General features: G+C 41.9%; 1 protein-coding gene across 1 annotated transcript; it reads left to right on the forward strand.

Annotated features, from left to right (window-relative positions):
- The first annotated feature begins 16,466 nt into the window (after positions 1-16,466).
- Positions 16,467-17,482, forward strand: LOC149229994 (uncharacterized). Its single transcript, XM_089378806.1, has one exon. It carries the CDS (start codon positions 16,664-16,666, stop codon positions 17,030-17,032), a length of 369 nt encoding a protein of 122 aa, XP_089234932.1. The 5' UTR covers positions 16,467-16,663; the 3' UTR covers positions 17,033-17,482.
- Positions 17,483-22,290: the final 4,808 nt, after the last annotated feature.

The raw sequence follows: 22,290 nt of genomic DNA on the forward strand, positions 1-22,290 counted from the left end.
GGAAGAATTTCCCAAACATCATTCTTCATTATAGATTAGTATTCTTCTAACATTGCATTTTTCCATACTTGATATTTAACTGCTTTTTCATAAGAGGTAGGTTATGCTTCAATGAGTTTGGTCATGTATGTTGCATAGCTTGAATATCACTTGGGTTTCTTCTGAATGTCCATTTTGTTGTTGCATGTCCTCCAGCTTCTTCTAGAGTTGATCTTAACCAATCTAGTCTTTTCCAAGTTTTTGGAATGATGACTAGTTGTACTAGTTCATTTGGTCCTTCTGGTTCTTCATGATGATTAATTGTAGGTTCTGGAGGATTTTCTTGCCTTGAATTTTCTTCATTGGGAAATATAAGTTATTCTTCTTCTTCAGAGTCAATGAGGGTATCCTTGTACTTCTTGTATGCAATGCTTTCATCAAATGTAACATCTTTACTTACTTCAATTCAATGTTCTTCCTTCATGTAGACTCTATATCCTTTGGATGAGGTGCTATACCCAACAAAGATACCTTTCATACCTGCCAGGTCCAACTTCTTCCTTTTGTCCTTTGGAACGTGAATGTAAACATGACACCCGAAATTTTTGAGGTGATCAACATTCAAATTCTTTCTTGTAAATGTTTCAAATAGGGTTATGTTGTCAAGAATTCATTGAGGAATTCTATTTTGCATGTAGAATGTTGTCACAAAGACTTTTCCCTATAAGAATTTGGGAAGGTCTTGGTCATGTAGCATTACTCTCACACATACTTCAATGGATCAATTCTTCCTTTCAACCACACCATTCTGTTGAGGATTTTAAGGAATAATTAGCTCCGTCTTAAATTCCTGCTTCTTTATAAAAGGCCACAAGTTCTTTAGAAGTATATTCCCCACCATTATCTAATCTTCGGGTTTTGACCTTCTTTTCCGTCATATTTTCCACTTCTGCCTTGAAATCTTGGAACTTCTCGAATACTTCATCTTTAAACTTTAAGATATATATCCAAGCTTTCTGGAATAATAATCAATAAATGTTACATAGTATTGATGACCACCAAGGGAATTTTCTGACATGGATCCACAAACATCAAATGGTATTAGGTCCAATATTTCCTTGGATATTGTGTCACTATTAGTGAATGGTTTCTTCACATTCTTACCAAGGGCACATCCCTTACAAACTCCTTCTTTTTCTTCTTTTAATTGGGTTATACCAATAACCATTTGATTCAATGACGACAATACTTTGTAATCGAGATGACCATACATTTTGTGCCATAGACGAGGATTGATGTTTAAATGTATTAGAGCTTGAGGAGGAGGAGTTAGAAGTCTATACAACCTCCCCTCATGAATCCCAATAGTCCTTACATTTTATATACTAGATCCCTTTGCCCAAATAATAACTTTGCCATCAACAAATGCTACCTTATCTCCTTTATCTCTTAAGCAAGAAATAGAAAGCAAATTCTTTTTCAAATTTGGAACATGGAGGATGTTGTTCAAATGAATGTTACCACTGGATTCCAGCTATAAGGAGGTAGATCCAATCCCTTTGACCGAGTAGCTATTCTTGTCTCCAAGTTCAACTGTGTGAGAAGAGTTTCCTTTTCATAGAGTGTTGAGAAATGAACTTGATGATGCATCCTTTAATGGATTCAAAGAGATTCCTAAGAGTCTTGAGACCTTCCTTCATGTATCTTTCCATTGGAAAGGGGGAGAGATGATAGCTGCAACAAGAATGTCTTCAAACAAGAGTGCCAAAAAGATGTGATCTTTAAGCTTCCTTCCTTCACCTTAGCTTTGATACCATGTTGAGAAACCAAATGCAAGTGGATAATGATGATTTCTCTTAAGTTGATAATTACTTGTGAATGTGTGTAGACTTCTTTTTAAATATTGTATTCTCTTCATCAAGCAATTGCCAAAAACATAAAGATCACAAATAGACAAAGGACACCAAAAAATAGGCTCCAAGCTAGGGAAAAAACCCCACAAGGGGGAAAACCCAAAATCATCTTCTTATAGAATCAGATCAAAGTGAGATATCCAAGAACCAAGACCAAGACCAATATTGTCACAAAGTTCCCAAGTCAACTCTCCTCCAAGTCTCCTCAAACAAATTCAAAGTCAACAAAGTCAATGTTGGTCAAAATTTGTCAAATATGTTCAAATCACATAATTTCGAACCTATAGTTTGGACTTGAAGTTTCAAACCTGTAATTTCATAGAGCCGCCTTAGAACCTTCGCATGTGTGAACAAACAAGCTATGAAATCCAAATTTTTCTTTCTCCTTTGAATTCTCTCTCTCTCCCCTTTGACTTCGCTCCTTTTTCTTGTATTTTGGCACACAAATTGATGTGATGAGTGAGTGAGTGAATGAGGTCGAATTACCTTGTATTTATAATTGTCTAGGAGGGTCAAATGGTTGCCACATAGACTAACTTATCCAATGAGGGGCCAACTTGGTCTTGTGTTGACTTTTTGACTTGTCGACTCAAGACAAAAATAAATTTCCTTTTCTTACAAAAAGTCCAAATGGGACTTTGACTCAATTACATTTCTTTGACTCATAATAAATTCTATTTTGACTCAATTGACCCTATAAGCATGAAGAACATGCTTTGACTAGAAATAAAATAATAATGATGAATATAATAAATAAATATAATAAGTACATCAATGATATATTTGTATCACATTATGAAGACTGACACTAATTACATGATTTTCAACACGACCAAGGCTACCCCTTTGCTCTACTAGGATGCCACTACACATTGGCAACAAACTCCTTCCCTCAATGGTTTTTATTCCAACCAGGTTAAGACTGCAACTGCTGACAATTGGCTAGGAATTACCATCCATGACTAAATCACATAAGCTTAAAAATCCTCGAAGTAGAAGATAAAGCACAACGTGCTTGGAACCTCGCCAATCACTGACTCCAACTTCTAGTCGAGGCCTTGTGGATTCCAGACCAGACTTCCATAAACCCAATAAATAGACCATACAATATAATCCCCCCCTAACCAAGCAAAAAGATTGTCCTAAGAAGGTCACATGGACAATCAAAGATGTTTACCAGAATACCAAAAATGGAAAACTAATGTTGAAATGCCCCTTCAGCTATCGAATCCTGTGTGTTTCTTTCCTTTACAAAATTCTTCCAGCGACACAACAAACCCCAACTCTTCACCTCTTGAGGATCCCAAACCTGACACAATTTGACCCCTGTAGCACCACCCGTAATTCTCCAATTTCCCTCAAAAATCAGAAATGCAGAGAACCAAAGAGGAAGGGGAATGCACATGTTGACAACCAATGCATACTCTTCACATTCAAATCCCCCCTCCCAACCGCCCATAACCAAGCTTGCACTCTTCCAACCTACACTCGCCAACCTGCTAATAAACCTTTCATTTGACACCTCGAAGGTTCCATGCACAAGTACATGCTGTCAACTTGCCATTTCTAACTCATATCAATGCATTGGAGGGAATAATTCCCCTCCCCTATCCTCCTTATGCATGCATTCTTCCACCCCTATGGGGGATGATAAATATGTTATTTACTTGAGTATAAGTTATTTTCAAAATTTTTATTTTTGAATGGTTTTCATGTGAAGCTTAAGAATAAAAATTCACCACACAAATATCAAAAGTCATGCATGAATATTGCAAGCATATCCATAAATTATGGCATAAAATATGCAAGGCAATTATCCACATGAAATTATATTGTGCATGCAATAAGACCTTCAAGTTATGGTCCAATCAAATGTTTGAAATTTTTTATTTATTTTTTAACAATATTGAAAAGCAAATGTTTATTTTTCAAAGTTAAACATTATAATTTACATTGGTCAATGCTAAACTAATAGTAATCAACAAACATATCGATTGTTAGAGTCATGTCTTAGCAGGGACTAATAATTATTCCATAACCACATTGAAATTTAATTAATAAGCACATAAAAACTTAATACTTACTATAAACTTACAATATAACAAGCTTCTTAACCAATGATATCCACCTCCACTTTACCATGGATATTATTAACTTGTAAATATGTTTTGTTACAATACCATGACTTATCAATACCACATGCCCAAAAATCATAACTCATTTCACAATAAAAAATTAAAATGTAAAATATATTAGACATTACATATGTCATTGATTACATAGAGTGACAATTCTCGATCATATGAAGAGAGAGAGGGGGGAGGGGGAAGGAGAGAAAGAAAGAGGGATACATAGATATGGAGGGTGGAGAGAGAGGATGAGAGAGAGAGGGAGATAGTGACAGAGTTGGAGGGTAGAGAGAGAGAGAGAGAGAGAGATGGAGTTGGAGGGGGCGATAGAGAGAGAGGGGGAAGGATAAACATAAAGAGATAGATGTGGAGAGAGAAAATGAGTGACAAGGGAGAGGTGGAGAGAGAGTGAGTAGAGGAGAGGAGGGAAGAGAGAGAGAAGGAGAGGAGAGAGAGACATGGAGATGGATGAGGGAGAAAACATGAGAGAGAGAAGGAGTTAGGGAGGGATATAGTGAAAAAGTTGGAGAGAGAGAGAGAGTGATGGGGGGAGACAAAGGGAGGTGGGAGAGAAAGGGAGAGAGAGGAATTGATAGAGAGAAGGAGAGAGGGAGGGAAAAAGAAATACGTAGAGAGCAAGGTGTAGAGAGAGAGGGTGACAAGGGAGAGATGGAGAGAGAGTGAGAGAGAGAGTAAGAGCCGGAAGGAAGAGAGAAGGAGAGAGAGATAGGGAGATATGGATTCAACCTAGATATGGTATGTGTGCACATTAAAATCATCATAGATCCATCTTAACCTTGGATATATCAAGCATCGAGAGGGATCAAATCTCTCCAGGTGCAAACCTATTTTTTGAGGGCAAAACTTGAGGAAAGGTTTGCACCTTGAGATATTTGACCCATCTCAGCTCTTGATAGATCCAGGATTAAGATGGATTTAGGTTGGTTTAATTGAGCGACACATAAATGTTTACAAATCCTTTGTCTTATAAATTGAACATATTAATATTAATTGAACATATTGAGCCGACAAATAAAAATGTTTACATACTTTCTTACATTGCACCTATACATTTCCCATATACTGGAGCGCCTCTTGACCCAACAACTTAATATTATGGTTCTTAAAAATCTCTATCAAATTATAGACAAAATTAACTAAAAAAACTGTTTCGAAACTGACCATTTTATCTATTAATTAGACTACTCAATTACTAATTAACTAAGAGATAATTACAATTTCGACCTAATTACACCGAAGGTGTTCTTGTGGAGCGTGGAGGAGAGAAAGAGAGAGGGATACATAGATATGGAGGGTGGAGAGAGAGGAGGAGAGAGAGAGGGAGATAGTGACAAAGTTGGAGGGTAGAGAGAGAGAGAGAGAGAGAGATGGGGGGAGAGACAAAGGGAGGTGGGAGAGAGAAGAAGCAGGAGAGAAAGGACTTGGGAGAGAGGGAGGGAGAGAGAGAGAGATGGAGTTGGAGGGGGCGAGAGAGAGAGAGAGGGAAGGATAGACATAGAGATAATTAATTAGACTACTCAATTAATAATTAACTAAGAGATAATTACAATTTCGACCTAATTACACCGAAGGTGTTCCTATGATGGGTTTCGTTGGGCAGATTTAGCCAATCACATCTTTCGATTTTTGTCCTCCTCTGCCTAATCATTTTTTACCACATGGTGTCACTCAGATTCGAGTCTCCGCTTTTGTGGACTCTTCGTAGTTGTCGGGGTAGAATTTCTAAATTAAATATATTAAATTGTGTAAGAGCATATAGTCTTCTAGCAAATCTCTCATTGCCAGTTGGAAAAAGTTCCAACGCGTAGAATCCACGATAAATAGTTATGCTGAAGGTGTCATGTGATTTTATTCGCAGACGGACTATCTCAATATAGATTCTCCCAAGTTGTGCATTTCTCTGCCTTCACCAGGGTTGGATTGAAGGATCTAGTTGGTAATCTTTGTGGGTGTTTTGTAAGTGAGAGAAGTGTGAAAAATGGTTGTGAAGAAGATGGTGAAGGATGTGTTTGTGGTTGGGCTTGTAGTTATAATGATGAATGTGTGGGCTGTTGTGAGTGTTGAAGGTGCCATAACATGCAACCAAGTAGTGAGTGTTATGACTCCATGTGCTACTTACCTCATAGGAAATGCAACAACCCCTGCTGCCATTTGTTGTCCTTCCATTTGTGGGTTGGATTCACAAGTGAAAGCTACCCCTGACAGTCACGCTGTTTGTAGCTTCCTCAAGACCCAAGCAAAGTCGTATGAGGTCAAGTTGGGGAAGGCTGCCAATATCCCATGTCTTTGCGAGGTGACCGACCTCAACATGCCTATCAACCTAATGTTTTTTTTTTTATCGGTAAAACTAGCTACTTATATATTAATATGTACAGCAAAATAATTTACATCTTGATATGCTGGCTGCCCATGGCCACAGGCGTAACCATGGGTGACATTGACCGTTTCATGGAATTGCCGCGCAGGGCAATGTTGACAAAAGAAACAAAATACTTGACCCTGAGAGCTATTCTAAAAACACTTTGATGGCCTGCCCAGGGGCATCTAACACCATAATTATAGCCCGAGACACACTGTGACAGAAATTGACAAAGACTCGAAACATTACCACGCGCCTGCTGCGTTAGTGGAAACCGCCCGCAGGACTTGGCTCCTAGACACAAGATTAACATAACAGAAACATGAGATTGAAAATTAACCTGACACCCGAACCCAGCATGAAAGGACTCGACCTGAGCAAATAAGACAAGAACAGGAGAGCGATGGTGTGATTTAATCCTTGGTCTCTTCCTCCATACTTCTGCTGCCTCCGTCTCCTTCAGCCTCGCTATCTCCCGTGGCTGGTGTGCTTTGCGAAGGGGATGACAGAATGTGATATGGAGATTGGGGGTGAGGCGGCAGATAAGCACCTCCAGAAGTGCCCACAGCAGTGGATGACTCCCCCAACACAGCTTTTCCTTTACCCTTCTTCGAGGGGGCTCCCATCGTTGACGACTCCCCCAGAGGGAGTTTCCCCTTCTCCTGCCCTGCGACTTTCCCCATAAGAACCAGCGAAGACCCATTATCATCCACCTCAGGAGAATTGGTGAAAAGCACAGAGATGTGTGCGTTGACCCCTGCAGAGCCCTCAGAGCTGCCCAGCGAAAACACAACCGAACCAAAAGCTGGAAGACTGGGTGCCATCTCAACAGAATTACCAACTTCCAGAATTTGCCTTGCAGGAATTGGGTTGGCACCCCCCCGGCGATGGCAATAAACACAACAGCAGTGATGCTGTAAGTTTGCTGCGGGTGGGCGGGGGAATTGGCCATTCCCACTTCCCCTCCTGCACGGCATTCTTTCCCGAACCATCGTGACTCCAACTCCCCTAAACAGTAGGCGAACACCCTCCGTCTCTTGCCACTTCCTCGATACAGCCAGACAGAGCTCCGGAGAGCGTATACACAGGCAAAGGTGCTCAGGGGGGGACCTGATTTCACCCCTGCACTTCGCCACTCTAATGAAACATGAACAATAGACGCTCCCTGAACCACAATGCAATTCCTTTGCCGGCCAGCATTCATATTTATTCTCTTGCCCATCTCTTGATAAGATAACCACATTGAATGCCTTACGCAGGCCTGCCATCGTCCTCAGCTGCTCCATTAAGGATGCTCTGGGGCGGCTCGCTTGAACCAGAAATCCGCCGGCTTGAGTATTTAATACCCTCGTCCTCTTCACGTGGCATAGAGTGCTTGTCATGTGGCACCATGCCGTCAACCTTCAAGGCACCCGCATCCGGGAACTGAGCCTCTGCAAAGATGAGGTTTTGACACTCCTGTAACTGCTGTCTGTTAGTTATGATACTTGTATCCCCTGATAGGAGCGGCTTATTCGTTTCGGTTCCTATGTTGGCCAGGAGGTCCGCAACTTTGTTGCCCTCCCGTTTAGTATGAGTGAAGGAGATGGCTCTAAAATTGTTGATCCTCTGTGCTACCTCATTCATCCTTGCCTCAAGCCTCCAACTTGGCGCCACTTTTCTCGCATTCGAGCCGTTCTGTAGTCTGGTGGCTAAGTTGATCAGAATCTGGGAGTCCCCTTCGACAATCAAGGATTGAAGATTGAGAGTCTCTGCTTGCACCAAACCTTGCAAAAGGCCTTCCAACTCTGCGGAATTGTTGGTGTCCCACCCAAGATTTCCAAAATAGATCCTAATGGCTTGGCCTGTAGAATCTCGAATTAGTCCGCCGTAACCAGCTACCCCGGGGTTCCCTTTGGAGGCCCCATCGAAGTTTATCTTGAAGGTATTTTTGGGGGGAGCTTTCCACTGACTGTCGTCCCTGATGGTTGGGGAGGGAGAGTTGCTATTGAGAGAGTCAGGGGAGAGTTGTAGCTGCCAGTTGCCTAATATGTTGCGCTCGTTGTCAGTGGAGGGGAAGTCTTCCTTGGTCCAGTTCTGAAGAGCCATAGTTTCCTGAATGTTTTTATGAATTCTTCTCCAGATTTCTTCTGATGGTGAATGCTTATTTCTGAAGATTCGCTGGTTGCGTTCCTTCCAGATGTTCCAGAGAATTATGCCCGGTAAAATGATCCATAGATGGTTTAGGATCTTGCAGTTGAAGGGCTGCATTGGCCAGAGTCTTAAGGAATTGACTATATCGTCCTCTCCCTTACATCTTTTTTGGCATCGGAAGCTGGCCTTGTCCCATAGACACTTGGCCAAAGGGCAGGTATCCAGGAGATGGTTGAGAGTTTCTTCATTCTGAGCGCAATTCATACATATTGAAGGGCCACTAAAATTCCGTTTCCGGAGCTTATCCCAGGTGAGAATTTTTTTGTGACTTACCAACCACAGAAAGCAGGCAATCTTTGGCCAAGGTCCCAGCTTCCAGATCTTGCTCCACACAGGGTCAGGGGGAAAGGGAAAGTGACACAACAACCTGTAAGCTTCTGAAGTGGAGTAAGCCCCTTTAGGCAAGTAGCCCCATCTAAGAATATCCCTTCCATTATCTTGCCTTATCCTTCTTTTATTAAGTTCAGTAGTGAGTTCCTCTTGCCGCTGAGCGCCTTGGTGGTGGAGAATCAGGTCACTTCCCTTCCATTTCCGAAAATTGTGCTCCATCTCTGTGGCCCAGAATTGATGAACTGTTTTATGAAGTTGGTTTGGTTCATCAGGGATGAGGTCCGGGTGCAGATTGTCTTGAAGTTTGGGCTGCTGGTTCCAGGCATCAGTCCAAAAACGAGCTGAACGGCCATTCCTAATTTCCCAAAAGCTATGCTTTTGAATTAGCTGATAGTGTTGCTTCGCCGCATTCCATATGGTGGAACCCTTTTCAGTGGGGATGAAGCGAATGAGCTCCTCTTGGGGGCGGCCTTCTGCATATTTGGCTGTCCAGACTTTCCCCCAAGGCTTTTCTGGGCAGGTGATCCATTGCCACCATATCTTGGCGTTCATTATAGAGTTGCTGTGTTCAGGATCCCGCAATCCTATGCCGCCCTTATCCTTGGGCATGCAGGCAGTGGACCACTTGACTAATGCCCATTTACGGTTAGTGGCAGCGCTGCTCCAGAGGAAATTTCGCTGCAGATTTCTGATGCTTTTTAGCACCCATTTGGGCGCTGCTAAAATAGAAAACAAATACAGAGGCATAGCCTGCAAGACAGATTTAATGAGGACAATTCGTCCAGCCAAGTTAAGGGATCTGTAAGTCCATTGAGAGAGACGATTTTCCAGCTTCTCGAGCAGGGATCGCCAAGCTGGGAGTTTAAGGGCGGAGGCTGAGAGGGGAGCACCTAAGTATTTAGAGGGCAGAGAGGCTACAGGGAAGCCCAAAATGCGGGAGACGGCAGTTTTGACTGAGGATGGCGTGTGAAAAAAGTAAATCTGCGATTTTGCGTTGTTTATACACATTCCAGAGGCTTCCGAGAAGGCTTGAAGGAGGGATTTGAGGCGACGGGCTTCTTGGACCGAGGGGTATCCAAAAAGCATTGTGTCGTCCACAAACTGATGATGGGAGGTGGCTGGGGAATTATGAACAGAGATGCCTTTTATCTGATGCGAGTGGAGAGCATGCTTGATGAGCCTTCCCAGTCCTTCCGCCATTAGAACGAAAAGGAAGGGGGAGAGGGGGTCGCCTTGGCGAATACCTCTAGAAGGATTGAAGGGACGGGAGGGGAAGCCATTGACAAGAATAGAGAAATGTGTGGAGGTGATCATATTCATGATCCAACGAATCCAGGGGGCGCAGAAGCCAAAGGCCTTTAGCATCTCCTGTATATAATTCCAATTTAATTTGTCAAATGCCTTGGAGAGGTCAAGCTTGAGAAGCATACCTGATTGCTTTGAGTGCTTGAGGGAGTGTATAATTTCGTGAGAAAGCAGAATGCCGTCCATAATATGCCGCCCCTCCACATACCCTGACTGTTCCGGGGAGATGAGCCCGGGGAGAAGAGGTTTCAGGCGATTTGCTATCACTTTTGAAATGACTTTGTATATAACATTGCAAAGCGCAATGGGCCTGAATTTGTCCGGAGTGATGGAATCCTCCTCCTTGGGAATGAGCGTTATGAAGGTAGCATTGAGTGAGGGCAAGAGCCAGCGCGTTGCCCTGGATTCTTCAACTATCTGCCAGACCTCCTCCCTTAACATATCCCAGAAGGCGTGAAAGAAGGTGGTGGAGAAGCCGTCTGGTCCTGGGGCCTTGCCTTCCTTTAGCTGCCTCATTGCATCGTCTACTTCCTGAGGTAGAATGGGCCGCATGAGGTGCTCGTTTTGCTCCTCTGAGATAAGTTTTGGTATATGGTCCGTGATTTTGCTGATGGCCCTTCGCCTATCTTCTTTTTCGTCCTTATGAATCTGCTTGAAATGGTTCAGGAGTACCTCTTCAACCCCCTCATGCGTTTCCACTTTCTCTCCTGACGGTTTTTGGATGAAAGGGATTTTGTTGTGGATTCTTCTTTGCACCGTAGTTTTGTGAAAGAATTTAGTGTTGCGCTCTCCCTCCTTTAACCATCTGACCCGTGACTTTTGTTTCCAATAAATCTCCTCCTGCTTTCTTCTGTTGTCCAGCTGACTATGTATATGGCGTTCCTGTTCCAAGCTGGCATCAGTGTGCCCTTCCTTTATAACCTGTTGGTGAAGAGTCTCCAGGTCCTGAGTGAGCTTTTGCTGGTCCTGGAAGATGTTGCCGAAGGTTTCCTTGTTCCATCGTTTTAGATGGTCTTTAAGAAAGCGAAGCTTTTGTTGAAATTGATACATCTTGGAACCTTCGGGGGGAATGAAGGTGTCCCAGATGGATTTCACAAAATTTTTGAAGGAGGGATGCGTGAGCCAAAAACCTTCAAAACGAAAGGGACGTTTGAGAGTGTTACCTGGCCGTTGCCATTGAAGGGCGATTGGCCAATGGTCCGATCCCGAGTGAGCAAGGATTGCTGCAGAGAAATCCCCGCCTAGGTGGACTGCATTGTCCGAAAGGAGGAATCGATCCAGCTTTGAGGCGATTTGATATTTGCCTGATCTTCGATTACTCCATGTGAAGGTACCGTTACAGAAAGGCATGTCGATAAGAGAGGAGGCTTGAATGAAGTTCCGGAAGTGACAGTCTTCTGGCTCCAATCTGCTCCTGCCTCCTAGCTTCTCATTCGTCTTCGTAATCATGTTGAAGTCCCCTGCCACCATCCAAAGCGGGTGTCTTCTACTGTTACTGAGGGCTTCTATTGTATCAAGAAGCGCTATCTTGCTTCCTGCTTCTTGTGGGAAGTAAACATTTGACAGATTACCATAGACATTGGTACCCAAGATGTGAAACGTTGCCTGGATGAGGTGATGTGAAGCATGGAAGTCTGAGAGGGATACCGCTTGCGAGTTCCAAGCAATCGCCAGGCCCCCAGAAGCACCTGAGGCATCAACAGCTACCGATCGACAACCGGGCCAGGCTTTTGAGAGAATGCTGCCTAGCGTTTCACTGTTGCACTTTGTTTCTTGGAGAAAGCACATTTGTGGTTTTTCCATTCTAATCATATGTTTGATCATCCTGAGTTTTCCGGGGCTGTTGAGCCCTCTTACATTCCATGAAACTAGCTTCATCATTAACAATTGATGGAGGGTTTGAAGTACTTTGTAAGCTGAGCACATCTACCTGAATCTACCAGGATCTTACCTATCTCTATTGTCCTTTGCAGATCTGTTTTTCTGCCTCTTTTCTTAGGATTCTTCAAGTGCTGACTTCCATCCCATTGGCTGTCAGGTTGTATTCCCAGTTGACTTTGGTAATAGGCTCGAGAGATAACCATTTCGAGCTTGTTGAGCGTGAGTTCTGGTATCTTGTCAAAAGCTTGTTTTTTACACGCTATTTCCAGCTCTATAATGTCTAATCCATGCAGATCGAAACTCTCTGGTTCCTCTTCCATTTTTTGCACCTGATCTCCTTCTGCCTCAGGGTTTTCAAGGTTCTGAGGGCGCTCCCGCTCCGCTTCGTCTTCCATTGCTTTACCGGTGGCAGAGGATTCTTTCCTACTCCGCTGGTGCGAGGAGGGGGATAGGACATGCGAGGGGAAATGGGGGGGTTAGATCTGGAAGGAGAAGACGAGGAGGACGGATTATTTGGCTGGGTCATGGATTCATGCAAGGGGTTCTCTGGATCTTTGCCCAAAATGTCAAAACTGTTCTTGGTTACTGGGCCATGGGGCTTGGAGACTTGGGTGTGAGGCCCATTGGGGGGTTTTTTGTGAGGGCGCCTTCTGCTGGTGACTTTTGTGAAGCCGTCCTGAGCAGAGGAATCAGAAGAGCTAGGGTTACTGGATTGGGCATTTTGGGGACAGTCTCTAAATAAATGCCCTAGGGAGTGGCATTTACGACATCTGAAAGGAACATGCTCGTAATCAAGAGGCTGGATACACTCCTCATCCCGATGGGAGAGAGTGACTGAGTCAGGAAGGGCTTCGTTGAGGCGGATAAACACACAGATACGGGCATAGGAAATGTACTTGCGGGTCTTGGTTTCATCGGATGATCTGATATATTCTCCCACCCCATCTCCTATCCTTTTGAGAGAGTCCTCCTCCCAGTATTCATCTGGGAGGGAGTATAACCTGATCCAGACAGGTGCCAGGGTTAGGTCTTCTTTGTTTGGGTTGAATCGAGGGATCCAATCCCTCAGATAGAGCCCAGCCGCGTTAAAGAAGTAAGGTCCTCCCACTAGAATACGGTGCTTGTCCTCCAGGCAATAGAAGATGGCTGTGAAGAAACCTTTTGGTCCCAGCTGGAGCGTGACATCCCCTTTCGGTTTCCATTTCGCCTTTATCCATCCGGATAGGGCTTTCTCCGTGGGCCAGAACCCTATGAACTTCCCTATGAGGGCATGATCTTGCATGAACTGTATTCTTGCTTCTATTTTGTCTCCTGGTAGTTCTATGCGTGGTCTTTCCTTGGCCACCGGTCTGCAAGTGGAAGAGATTACCTTCTGCCCTTTTTCAGGCATGTCAGAACCATTCTGATCGTTCCTCTCCCCCCTTTCATCATTTTCGTTACCCGTGGTATCCTTTCGAATATTATTTCGTGTGTGCAGAATCTCACTATCCACAGATCCGAAGACAACCCCATGCTCCGGATCGAGCTGTGACGGGGAGGGCACTGACGCCCCCCCCAGCGGATGAGCCATATTAAGGGCCTGGTGCAGCGCAGTTTCGCACACCTGGAAAGAGTCTGTTACTGCGCCGAAGAGCTTAGCTGAAGCGCAGACGGCGCCGTTGAAGAAAGACTCTGAACGCTAGCAAACCCTAGCCCGAAATCCCCCAGCGTCAAGTTCTCGGAAACACTATGTCCACTGTGATTGACCCACATGGAAATCTTCTTGATGAGTTTGTTATAGGCTACTTCACCTATCAACCTAATGTTGATTGTTCTAAGGTTCACTAATAAACTTTGATGACAATGGAATTTGGGTTGGTTATCATAGTTCTATACTATTAGGTATAGGTGGTGACTGTAGTTAGTTTATGAACTAATGTGTTTTGTAACGATGGAATCTGGGCTAGTTTTCTTAGTTCTATAATATTAGGTATAGGTGGTGACCGTAGTTATACTATGAACGAATGTGTTTTGTGATTATCGTAGCAATGATGCACTGTTTTCTGTGTATTAGTTACTTATGTGAGCACCCACATTCTGTGCTTTTGTAATGCATTTGAATAAATAAATGATGATGCCAGCCGGTTTTAGTAGTGATTATTGTTGCACTCAATATAGATTCTCTTGTCGACCCAAATGTTTCCAGCCTCTATACATATAGCCAGACTGACCTTTCAAAGTTGCTAATGACATTGAGCAATGCAAGATACCTTTCTCTCTCTGTTAAATTTTAAATACACTTGTGAATTGACAAGTCAATGAGAGCTTACAAAGAACCCAAAGAAGCATATTGAGTGCAATGCTCTGAAAGATTGATATACACATCAAGTTTCTGTTCTACAATTTGCTTCACAATGGGATCAAGGTGAAATTACAATGTTAGCTCATTGTGCTCGTATTGTAGGGAAATGCTCACTTAACCTGGTCAAAATCACATAAATTTGTCACAAGTACACTTGCAAAAGGTCCATGTGCATCTTCTCAGGTTCAAAATCCTAGGCTTCCTCAGAACTCAATTACTTCTTCAAAGGGAGTCTCAAAGGTTGCAACAAAAAATGGCATGGATACGATTGGAAAGCAGAAGAATAATCACCATCAAGATTCCCAGATTGAAGGCACAAAAGTCACATCTCCTGCTTCAAATGGTTCACTTCCTTTATCAGCTAACCATGTGACTGCTCAGTCAAATTGCATTGTTCCACAACCCTTTTCCCTTGCAACTAATAAGAGATCTTCCACTGGAGTGCAAACTTCTGATGGTAATGCAGCTAGACGCATGAGCACAACTAGTGCCACATCCTCCTCAACTACCAAAAAGCAACAGGTAAGGTTGTGAAATATATTAGCTCCCTTGAGCTCCTGATTTTTTATAGATGTTTAAGTGTAGTGTGGACCCTTATAGGGGACGATGGCCTAGATGAACTTCACTATTTGAGTTCTGAAAATTCAAAGTGTGCCCTTAGGTGTTTACTATTTACTATTTTGTGATGTCAACAAAAAGTTGGTTTTTAATACTCCTTACTTGAGCAGGTAGCCACGAAATCTGCCTCAATACGAGCATATACAAAGTTTTCATGCTCTAATAACATGAAGTAAATCATTCATTAATCTCGTTGTTATTAGCGGTGAGCTGAATATTTTCCTTCCATTGGCTTAAAAATGTAGTTATTCTATAAAGTTGAATTCTTCTAAGCATGAGGAAAACTTATTAATCATCTGTTGTAGATCCAATATCCAAAATGAGAAACCTTTCATGCAAGACAAAATGAAGGAGAAGTATGAAGATACTCGTTCAATTACCTCATCATATCTTTTGACTAGCATGTGATTAATTTAAAGGAGCATGAAATAATAGACCAATTTAGTTTAACAAGTATTTCATTATGGTGTTACATGTTTTCTTTATGAATACTTAATTTTGTTCTATACTCATAATTTTCAGAATAAATGCACTTGAGATCCTTAATTATTCCTAGGACTTCCACTGCCATAGGTTCTAAAGCAAGACCAGGCAGTGCTTCTTCTGCTTTTGGTTTCAATTTTAGATGCAATGAACGAACGAAGAAGCGAAAAGAGGTAATGCATTTTTCTAGGATTTTGTTTCAATTTTATGTGCCTTTCCAGTATTGTCACTTAAAAAATTATCTATTTGACTGTTAAGTTGTAGAGTACTATGTTGATGGTTGTTCTCTGCACTTGTTCAATTTTTCTCAAAGCTAGAGGAAAAGATTCAAGCAAGGGAGATGGAAAAAAGCCATTTGAAGGCCAAGTCAAATGTCTTCTTAATAATGCATGAGTAGACTCCATAACAACATAGAAATCTGGGGTAGGGATCACCATGTGCTAGAAAACACAGATAACCAGGTGTGTCACACCTAGAGCAAAGTCGATCAACACTTTGTACTCACGCATAGGTTTTGAGTAATTGGTTTGCCTTGTGCCGCTTCCATTGGAAGGTTTGACAAACCTTATATACATGTATTCAACCATGAACCCGGTTCGTGGCGAGATGATCTTCCCAACTCTTCTATTCCTTCAATATACCTTCACACTTTAAGGAACAATGACTAGCTTCAACGATAAGGAAAGAAAAACATGTACGTATCCTCATTGAACTTGGAAAAGACTTCATGCATATCTCCATCACTGATCCCCTGGCTGTTTGCCACGTGGATAATTGATATCGACAAAGCATGCAATGTCAAAAGATTAATTCAAAAGATCAAGGAAATCCAAATCACAAGGCATCTGACGTGGCAAAACGGTAATCCAACGCACAGGGGGAGATACCGATGATTATATATACGAGGACACCGCTTTTGAAGGACCTTGCATTCCTATTATACAGCCGTCCTCCTTCAACCCTCTGAGATCAAAGGAAGGAAATATTACCTCATTCCATTCCATCCTTCAAATCTCAAAGGCGTCCTCCTTCAACCCTCTGAGATTAAAGGAGGAAATATTCCCTCATTCCATTCCATCCTTCAAAATCTAAAAGGCGTGTTAAACAGGCGATGGCGATTGCGGCCATTGGAAAATCATCAAGCCTCTTGCTGAGTATTCATATTCTCCGTTCACCTCAGATTCTTCATGATATTATTGTTCGTCACTCTGCAACGAACTCCACCAGAAGAAGGAACATATCCTCACTCTCTATGGAAGACTCTCTGATCAAACGCCTGACCGAGGAGTTGAAGGAATTGGCGGAGGAGCGACGTGTTAGAAAGGCTGCTCCTGATTGGCTGCCTTTCCGCCCTGGGTCCTCCTATTGGCTGCCGGGCAGCAGACACCTTGGCTATGAGGATTCCGAGAGGTCTCTTGAGATGCAAGATGATAGGGAAAATATGGTACTGTTCGACTCATCTTTGGACTCTGAGAATTAAATCTGGGTTTCTCAAGGGCGCTACTTCTGTTTTGTGAATATGATGTATTTATCTGGACTTTCGTGGTCATGGCCTTGTAATCTTGGATTTTTGATACCCATTTGAATGAAACCTCGATCCGAGGTATGCTTGCCTTTTATTTGCATAAATAGGTACCGTGATAGAGCCATTGTAACCTGGTATTTTTAAGCACCGAGAAAATTCACATCCTACGTATTTTTATCTCTTCCGGACTTAATAGATCTCGGGTGGATTTTCCTTCTAGGGTTCCAAGGGCCTGAAGATCGGGGTTTCAACAGATCTAGGTGATGAAAGATGTATGGCATTTTAAAAGCTCCAAGAATTGTTATAGTCATTTATACACACTGGTTTGGAGCACATATATGTCAGATATGTAAATGCATTGTACTTCAAATTTCAACACCGGAATGCAACTTGTTTCTTGTATTATCTACTATCATTTATTAATAGAATTGGACGATCCTGTGGTAAATGGGTGCTAGGGTTTCTCCACTGAACCAGGTCTTAATATCTGATGCCTTTGCATCTTACTTCAGGAATTTTCGTATGGGTCAGTTTTGGTGGTAAACAATTCATCAACTCTCGCCCAACAACAAGGGGTGTTACTTTTAAAGGTTAACTTTTATGGGGTTCTTCTGGTTTCATATGATTGGTTTCTTGCCAGTTGTTCTTTTGGTTCTAGATAGTTACCATAGTTTTTCCATTTTTTTTTATGAGTGTCCTTTTAGTGGTTCTAGATAATTATCATAATTTTTTCCATTTTTTTTAATGAGAGTCCTTTTAGTTGGCTATTGACTTAGTTCATAACATTATCTCTAATTCATTATCTGAATTTTACACTTATAATTTGGATGCTCTTTGGAATGTTGCATTCTTGATTTCTCTGGAGTAATTCTGGTGATCATTTGTCTCTGTTTTTATTGGTTTATACTGTGGTTTGTTGCACTTGGAGAAGCCCAGTGCTCTACAGCCTAGATGGGGACTGATGTATGTTGTACATTGTGTTTGTGCAATGCCTTTACCCAGCCAAAAATGCGTGTAGCTCTATTTTTTTATAATCTTAGAAGTGTTTATAAATGTGGGATTAAGATGGATTTATTTGTTTGTGAGTAACATAAGTTAGCATTTTATGGAATATTTCATGGGGTTCTTCATCTGGTTTCATATTATAATTAGTTTGTTTCTGGTTGCTCATTGGTTCCAAATAATTACCATTTTTTTCATTGTTTCCAATGAGAGATGCTTTTTAGTCGACTATTGAGTTAGTTTATAATATACTTTTTCAATTAATTACCTGGATTTTATACTTATAATTTGGATACCCTTTAGGATGTTGCATTCTTAATTTCTCTGGAGTAATTCTGGTGAGCATTTGTCTCTGTTTTTATTGGTGCATACTCTGGATGGTACTTGTGCTTGGAAAGTGCAGTTCTCTGCAGCCAAGATGGGGGCTGATCTCTGTTATACACAATGTTTTAAGACTCCGACTCTGACTCCGACTCGGCCGAGGATCAACTCCGACTCCGACTCTGACTCTGAAACGGTAATGACTCGGCCGGCTCGATTTCAATGACTCGGTCGTTGTAAAAAATACATTAAATATTTATTTTTTTTATAAAAAAACATAATTTCAAAGATTTTAAACATAATTTTAGAGGTTTTCATTCATGTTTCCAAACACACAGCATTATAATATAGATGGAAGACAACATATGATCAAAGTAGGCTCATGAACCAATCCATTATATCAAAATGGTACCCAATGGCAATACATAGTCCACTGTCATACATGATCAAAGACTCAAAACAAAAAACACATAACCAAGGAGGCTAGAAATGGCCTCTACAACAAAAGTAAACTATGACCAGACTCCAATACTAGTACTACAGCTACTGGCTAGTAGCTACTGCCAGAGGAGCCAAGATCATGTCGATCAATCTCTGGATCATCATCAGAGTCAGACAGGGGGTCCATGGCTCCTCCTCCTCATCATCATCTCCAACTGCAGCTGTAGAAGTGGTACCACTAGCAGGCTGTGCAACTGCAGCAGATGCAAGCTAAGATAGAGTAGATATGCGGCTGCGCTTCTGTCGTGGCTGAGTAGAGGAAGCACCTACAACTGGAGTCCTTGCTGGCTATGAGACTGAGGCTGGTGGATTGGGATCTGCATTCAACTGAACAACATGTTCAAGTTCAATTGATGTCTCGATATCTAAATCTAAATCAAGATCCTCATCAAGATCAAACTCTGCTGGACGACTCTCCACTACCCAATCTGATGTTGGATCAATGTCTTCCAACAGAATGGGATCTGAATCAGGGCTTTTGTTCAGCAAATGGTTTCGTTTGAGCCGGAGGTTGTATTGGACATAAACTAGATCATTTAACCGTTTTTTGATCCAAACGGTTTCTCTTCTTTGTGTTACTTGGGAGCAGGGGCGAAAATGGGAGCGGGAGCGACATTTTTAGAAGCTCCTGGTTTGGGAGTGAATCCCAGAGGAGTTCGACAACCAATGTCACTAACATCAAGGTACATAGAGGGATTGGTGCTCTTGATTAAATACGAGTTCCATACCCTAATACATGACAAAATTCAATGGAAACATTGCAATCCTCCAATCCTGAAATCCTGAAAAACTGATAAGTCTGCTGGATTTTGAATGAAATCTAAAATTCTACTTTCTCCATATGAAATCCAATGAGGCCGAAACCACTCTCAAACATCCTGAGTCATTTCATGGTAATGTTAAAATTTAAGTAAAATGATGAAAATGAAGATTAAGGAGAATGTCACTTTTACTTTAAGAATTTAACATTACCATGAAATTTGAATAGCATATCAATAGTAGAGAGCATTTGAGTGTGTTAAATAAGGTTTGGGAGGGGGAAATGGACCCCAAATGACATTTAGCAAATTCATATAACACCTTGGAGTCCAAACCAATCAGAAATCACCTTAAAAATCCATTAAAAAAATATTAAATCGCTGTTTAACGTGTTCTGGGCCGGCTTTTTGTGACTCGGCCGAGTCATAACGGAAACGGCCGAGTTGGCCGAGTCAGCCATGACTCGGCCGAGTCATTCAATGACTCGGCCGAGTCATGGCTGACTCGGCCAAACGTACCATTTCAAAGGCCGAGTCATAGCTGAGGGTATTGGCTCGGATCAACTCGGCCGTTTCGGTATCGAAACGGCCGTTTTTTAAAACAATGGTTATACATTGTGTTTTAATGTAATGCTAGTTTTTTATTTTATTCTTAGAAGTGTTTAAAAGATGTGTGGGATTAAGACCGATTTATTCTAGTTGTGTGTAATATAAATTAGCATGCTATGGCTAGCTGATAATTCCTGTTGCAACATCTTTCAATAATATGTTAATTTTTGGGATAAAACTGCTTTTCGTTAATCTATTTTTAGTAGTCTCTAGTATCTACCTTTGGTGTATCCGATGCAAGTGGATGCACGTATCAACCTGGAAGTGAGATTCATACGGTTGTTCATTTATATGGTTTGAAGAAATGCACTTGTAAAATCACCTTGAGAACTACATTACAACTTGCATTAATTTACTCTGTTGCAGATATTTTAATTTAGTTTACTTAGACAGGCAGTACCTCCCAAGCGATGGAGATGTGGGTGTCTAAAATGTTGTTGAGTTTGGGCTCAAAACAGAGAAAAAGTAGTGAGGAGAAGAGAGCCTGAAGCTCTAGAGGAGGAACAGAATTCCGACAGCTTGCTGGGTTGGATTGTGCAGAAGTGAAGAAGTTAGAGGGGAAAGAAGAACTTGGGTCCAGCAGTAGTACTCAGCAGAACCAGTTTCTGAGAGCAAGAAAGGCAGTGCCAGTGTCTCTGCTGGGTTGAACTCTAAAGTGACAGCAGAAGAGCCTTAGCCTTTGGGTCCAGCAGTAGTACTCGGCAGAACCAATTTCTGAGAGCAAGAAAGGCAGTGCCAGTGTTTCCGCTGGGTTGAACTCTAAAGTGACAGCAGAAGAGCCTCGGCCTTTGGAGAAGAAACTGGCAGCAAGAACCGATGGCTGTGAGAAAATAAAGTAAATTGTTGCTCTAACTTGATTGGGAAACCCCTTGTGAATTTTGGGTGATGATTGTAAGGCTCAACCAATATGTAGACTGGCAGGTTTTTTTATGAGCAAGAGCTTGGCTTAGTTGTTTTTAATGGTTGTTGTTTTAAGTTTTAATTGCTGTAGCATCAAGGGCCCTTGGAGGCTGCAATCACCATAAAATTCCATTTCCAGGAATTTTATAAAAAGGAAAACCTGTTATGGTTATTAGTTTTTTGTGTGCATGCATGAACTTGTTTGAGCTTCCACTGAGCTGTGTTTGATGAGGTTGTAGCAAGGAGAGTTGTGAGGTTGTTATCAACCCTGCACGTATTAGAGTTTATTCTTATAAATTACAACTCCAACAAACATGAGGAAGACTGCACAAATGTTTTTGAAAACAGTTCACAAGTGTGTGCTGGGTAGAGTTGTAGAGAAAAGGGAAATGAACAGCTTCAACCAGCAGCTCGGTAAAATGCTGTCAAGAAGTTGAAATTGCAGAGTGAGGTGGAGAAGTGGTGGGCAGATCTTTGATCAATGTATTCTTGGTAAAGGGCCTCTGAGCCTTGATTTTTCTGTGCAAAGGACCTAGTGAGGGTTGCAAGATTGAAAGACAGATCAAAGAAGTTGTTGGGTAGAGTTGTTAAGAGAAACCTGTGAGAAAAGAAATTAAATTGTTGCTCTAATTTGATTGGGAAACCCATTGTGAATTTTGGGTGATGATTGTAAGGCTCAGCCAGTACACTGGCAGGTTTTTTTATTAGCAAGAGCTTGGCTTAGTTGTTTTTAATGGTTGTTGTTGTTTTAAGTTTTAATTGCTGTAGCATCAAGGGCCCTTGGAGGCTGCAATCACCATAAAATTCCATTTCCAGGAACTTTATAAAAAGGAAGACCTGTTATTATGTGTGCATGCATGAACTTGTTTGAGCTTCCACTGAGCTGTGTTTGATGAGGTTGTAGCAAGGAGGGTTGTGAGGTTGTTTTCAACCCTGCACTGTTCGGTATTAGAGTTTATTCTTGTTATAGATTGCAACTCCAACAATCATAAGAAAGACTGTATAGATGTTTTTGAAAACAGTTCACAAGTATTTGCTGGGTAGAGTTGTAAAGAAAAGGGAAATGAATGGCTCCAACCAGCAGCTGTCAAGAAGTTGAAATTGCGGAGTGAGGTGGAGAAG

Source organism: Pinus tabuliformis, chromosome J (assembly GCF_031772625.1).
Source record: "Pinus tabuliformis cultivar Carrire ecotype Pingquan chromosome J, CPIR1, whole genome shotgun sequence".
In the NCBI taxonomy this organism is placed as follows: Eukaryota; Viridiplantae; Streptophyta; class Pinopsida; order Pinales; family Pinaceae; genus Pinus; species Pinus tabuliformis.

Coding starts and splice junctions, on each gene's coding strand:
- LOC149229994 (XM_089378806.1), top strand. CDS start 16,664: ATGGCGATTGCGGCCATTGGAAAATCATCAAGCCTCTTGCTGAGTATT.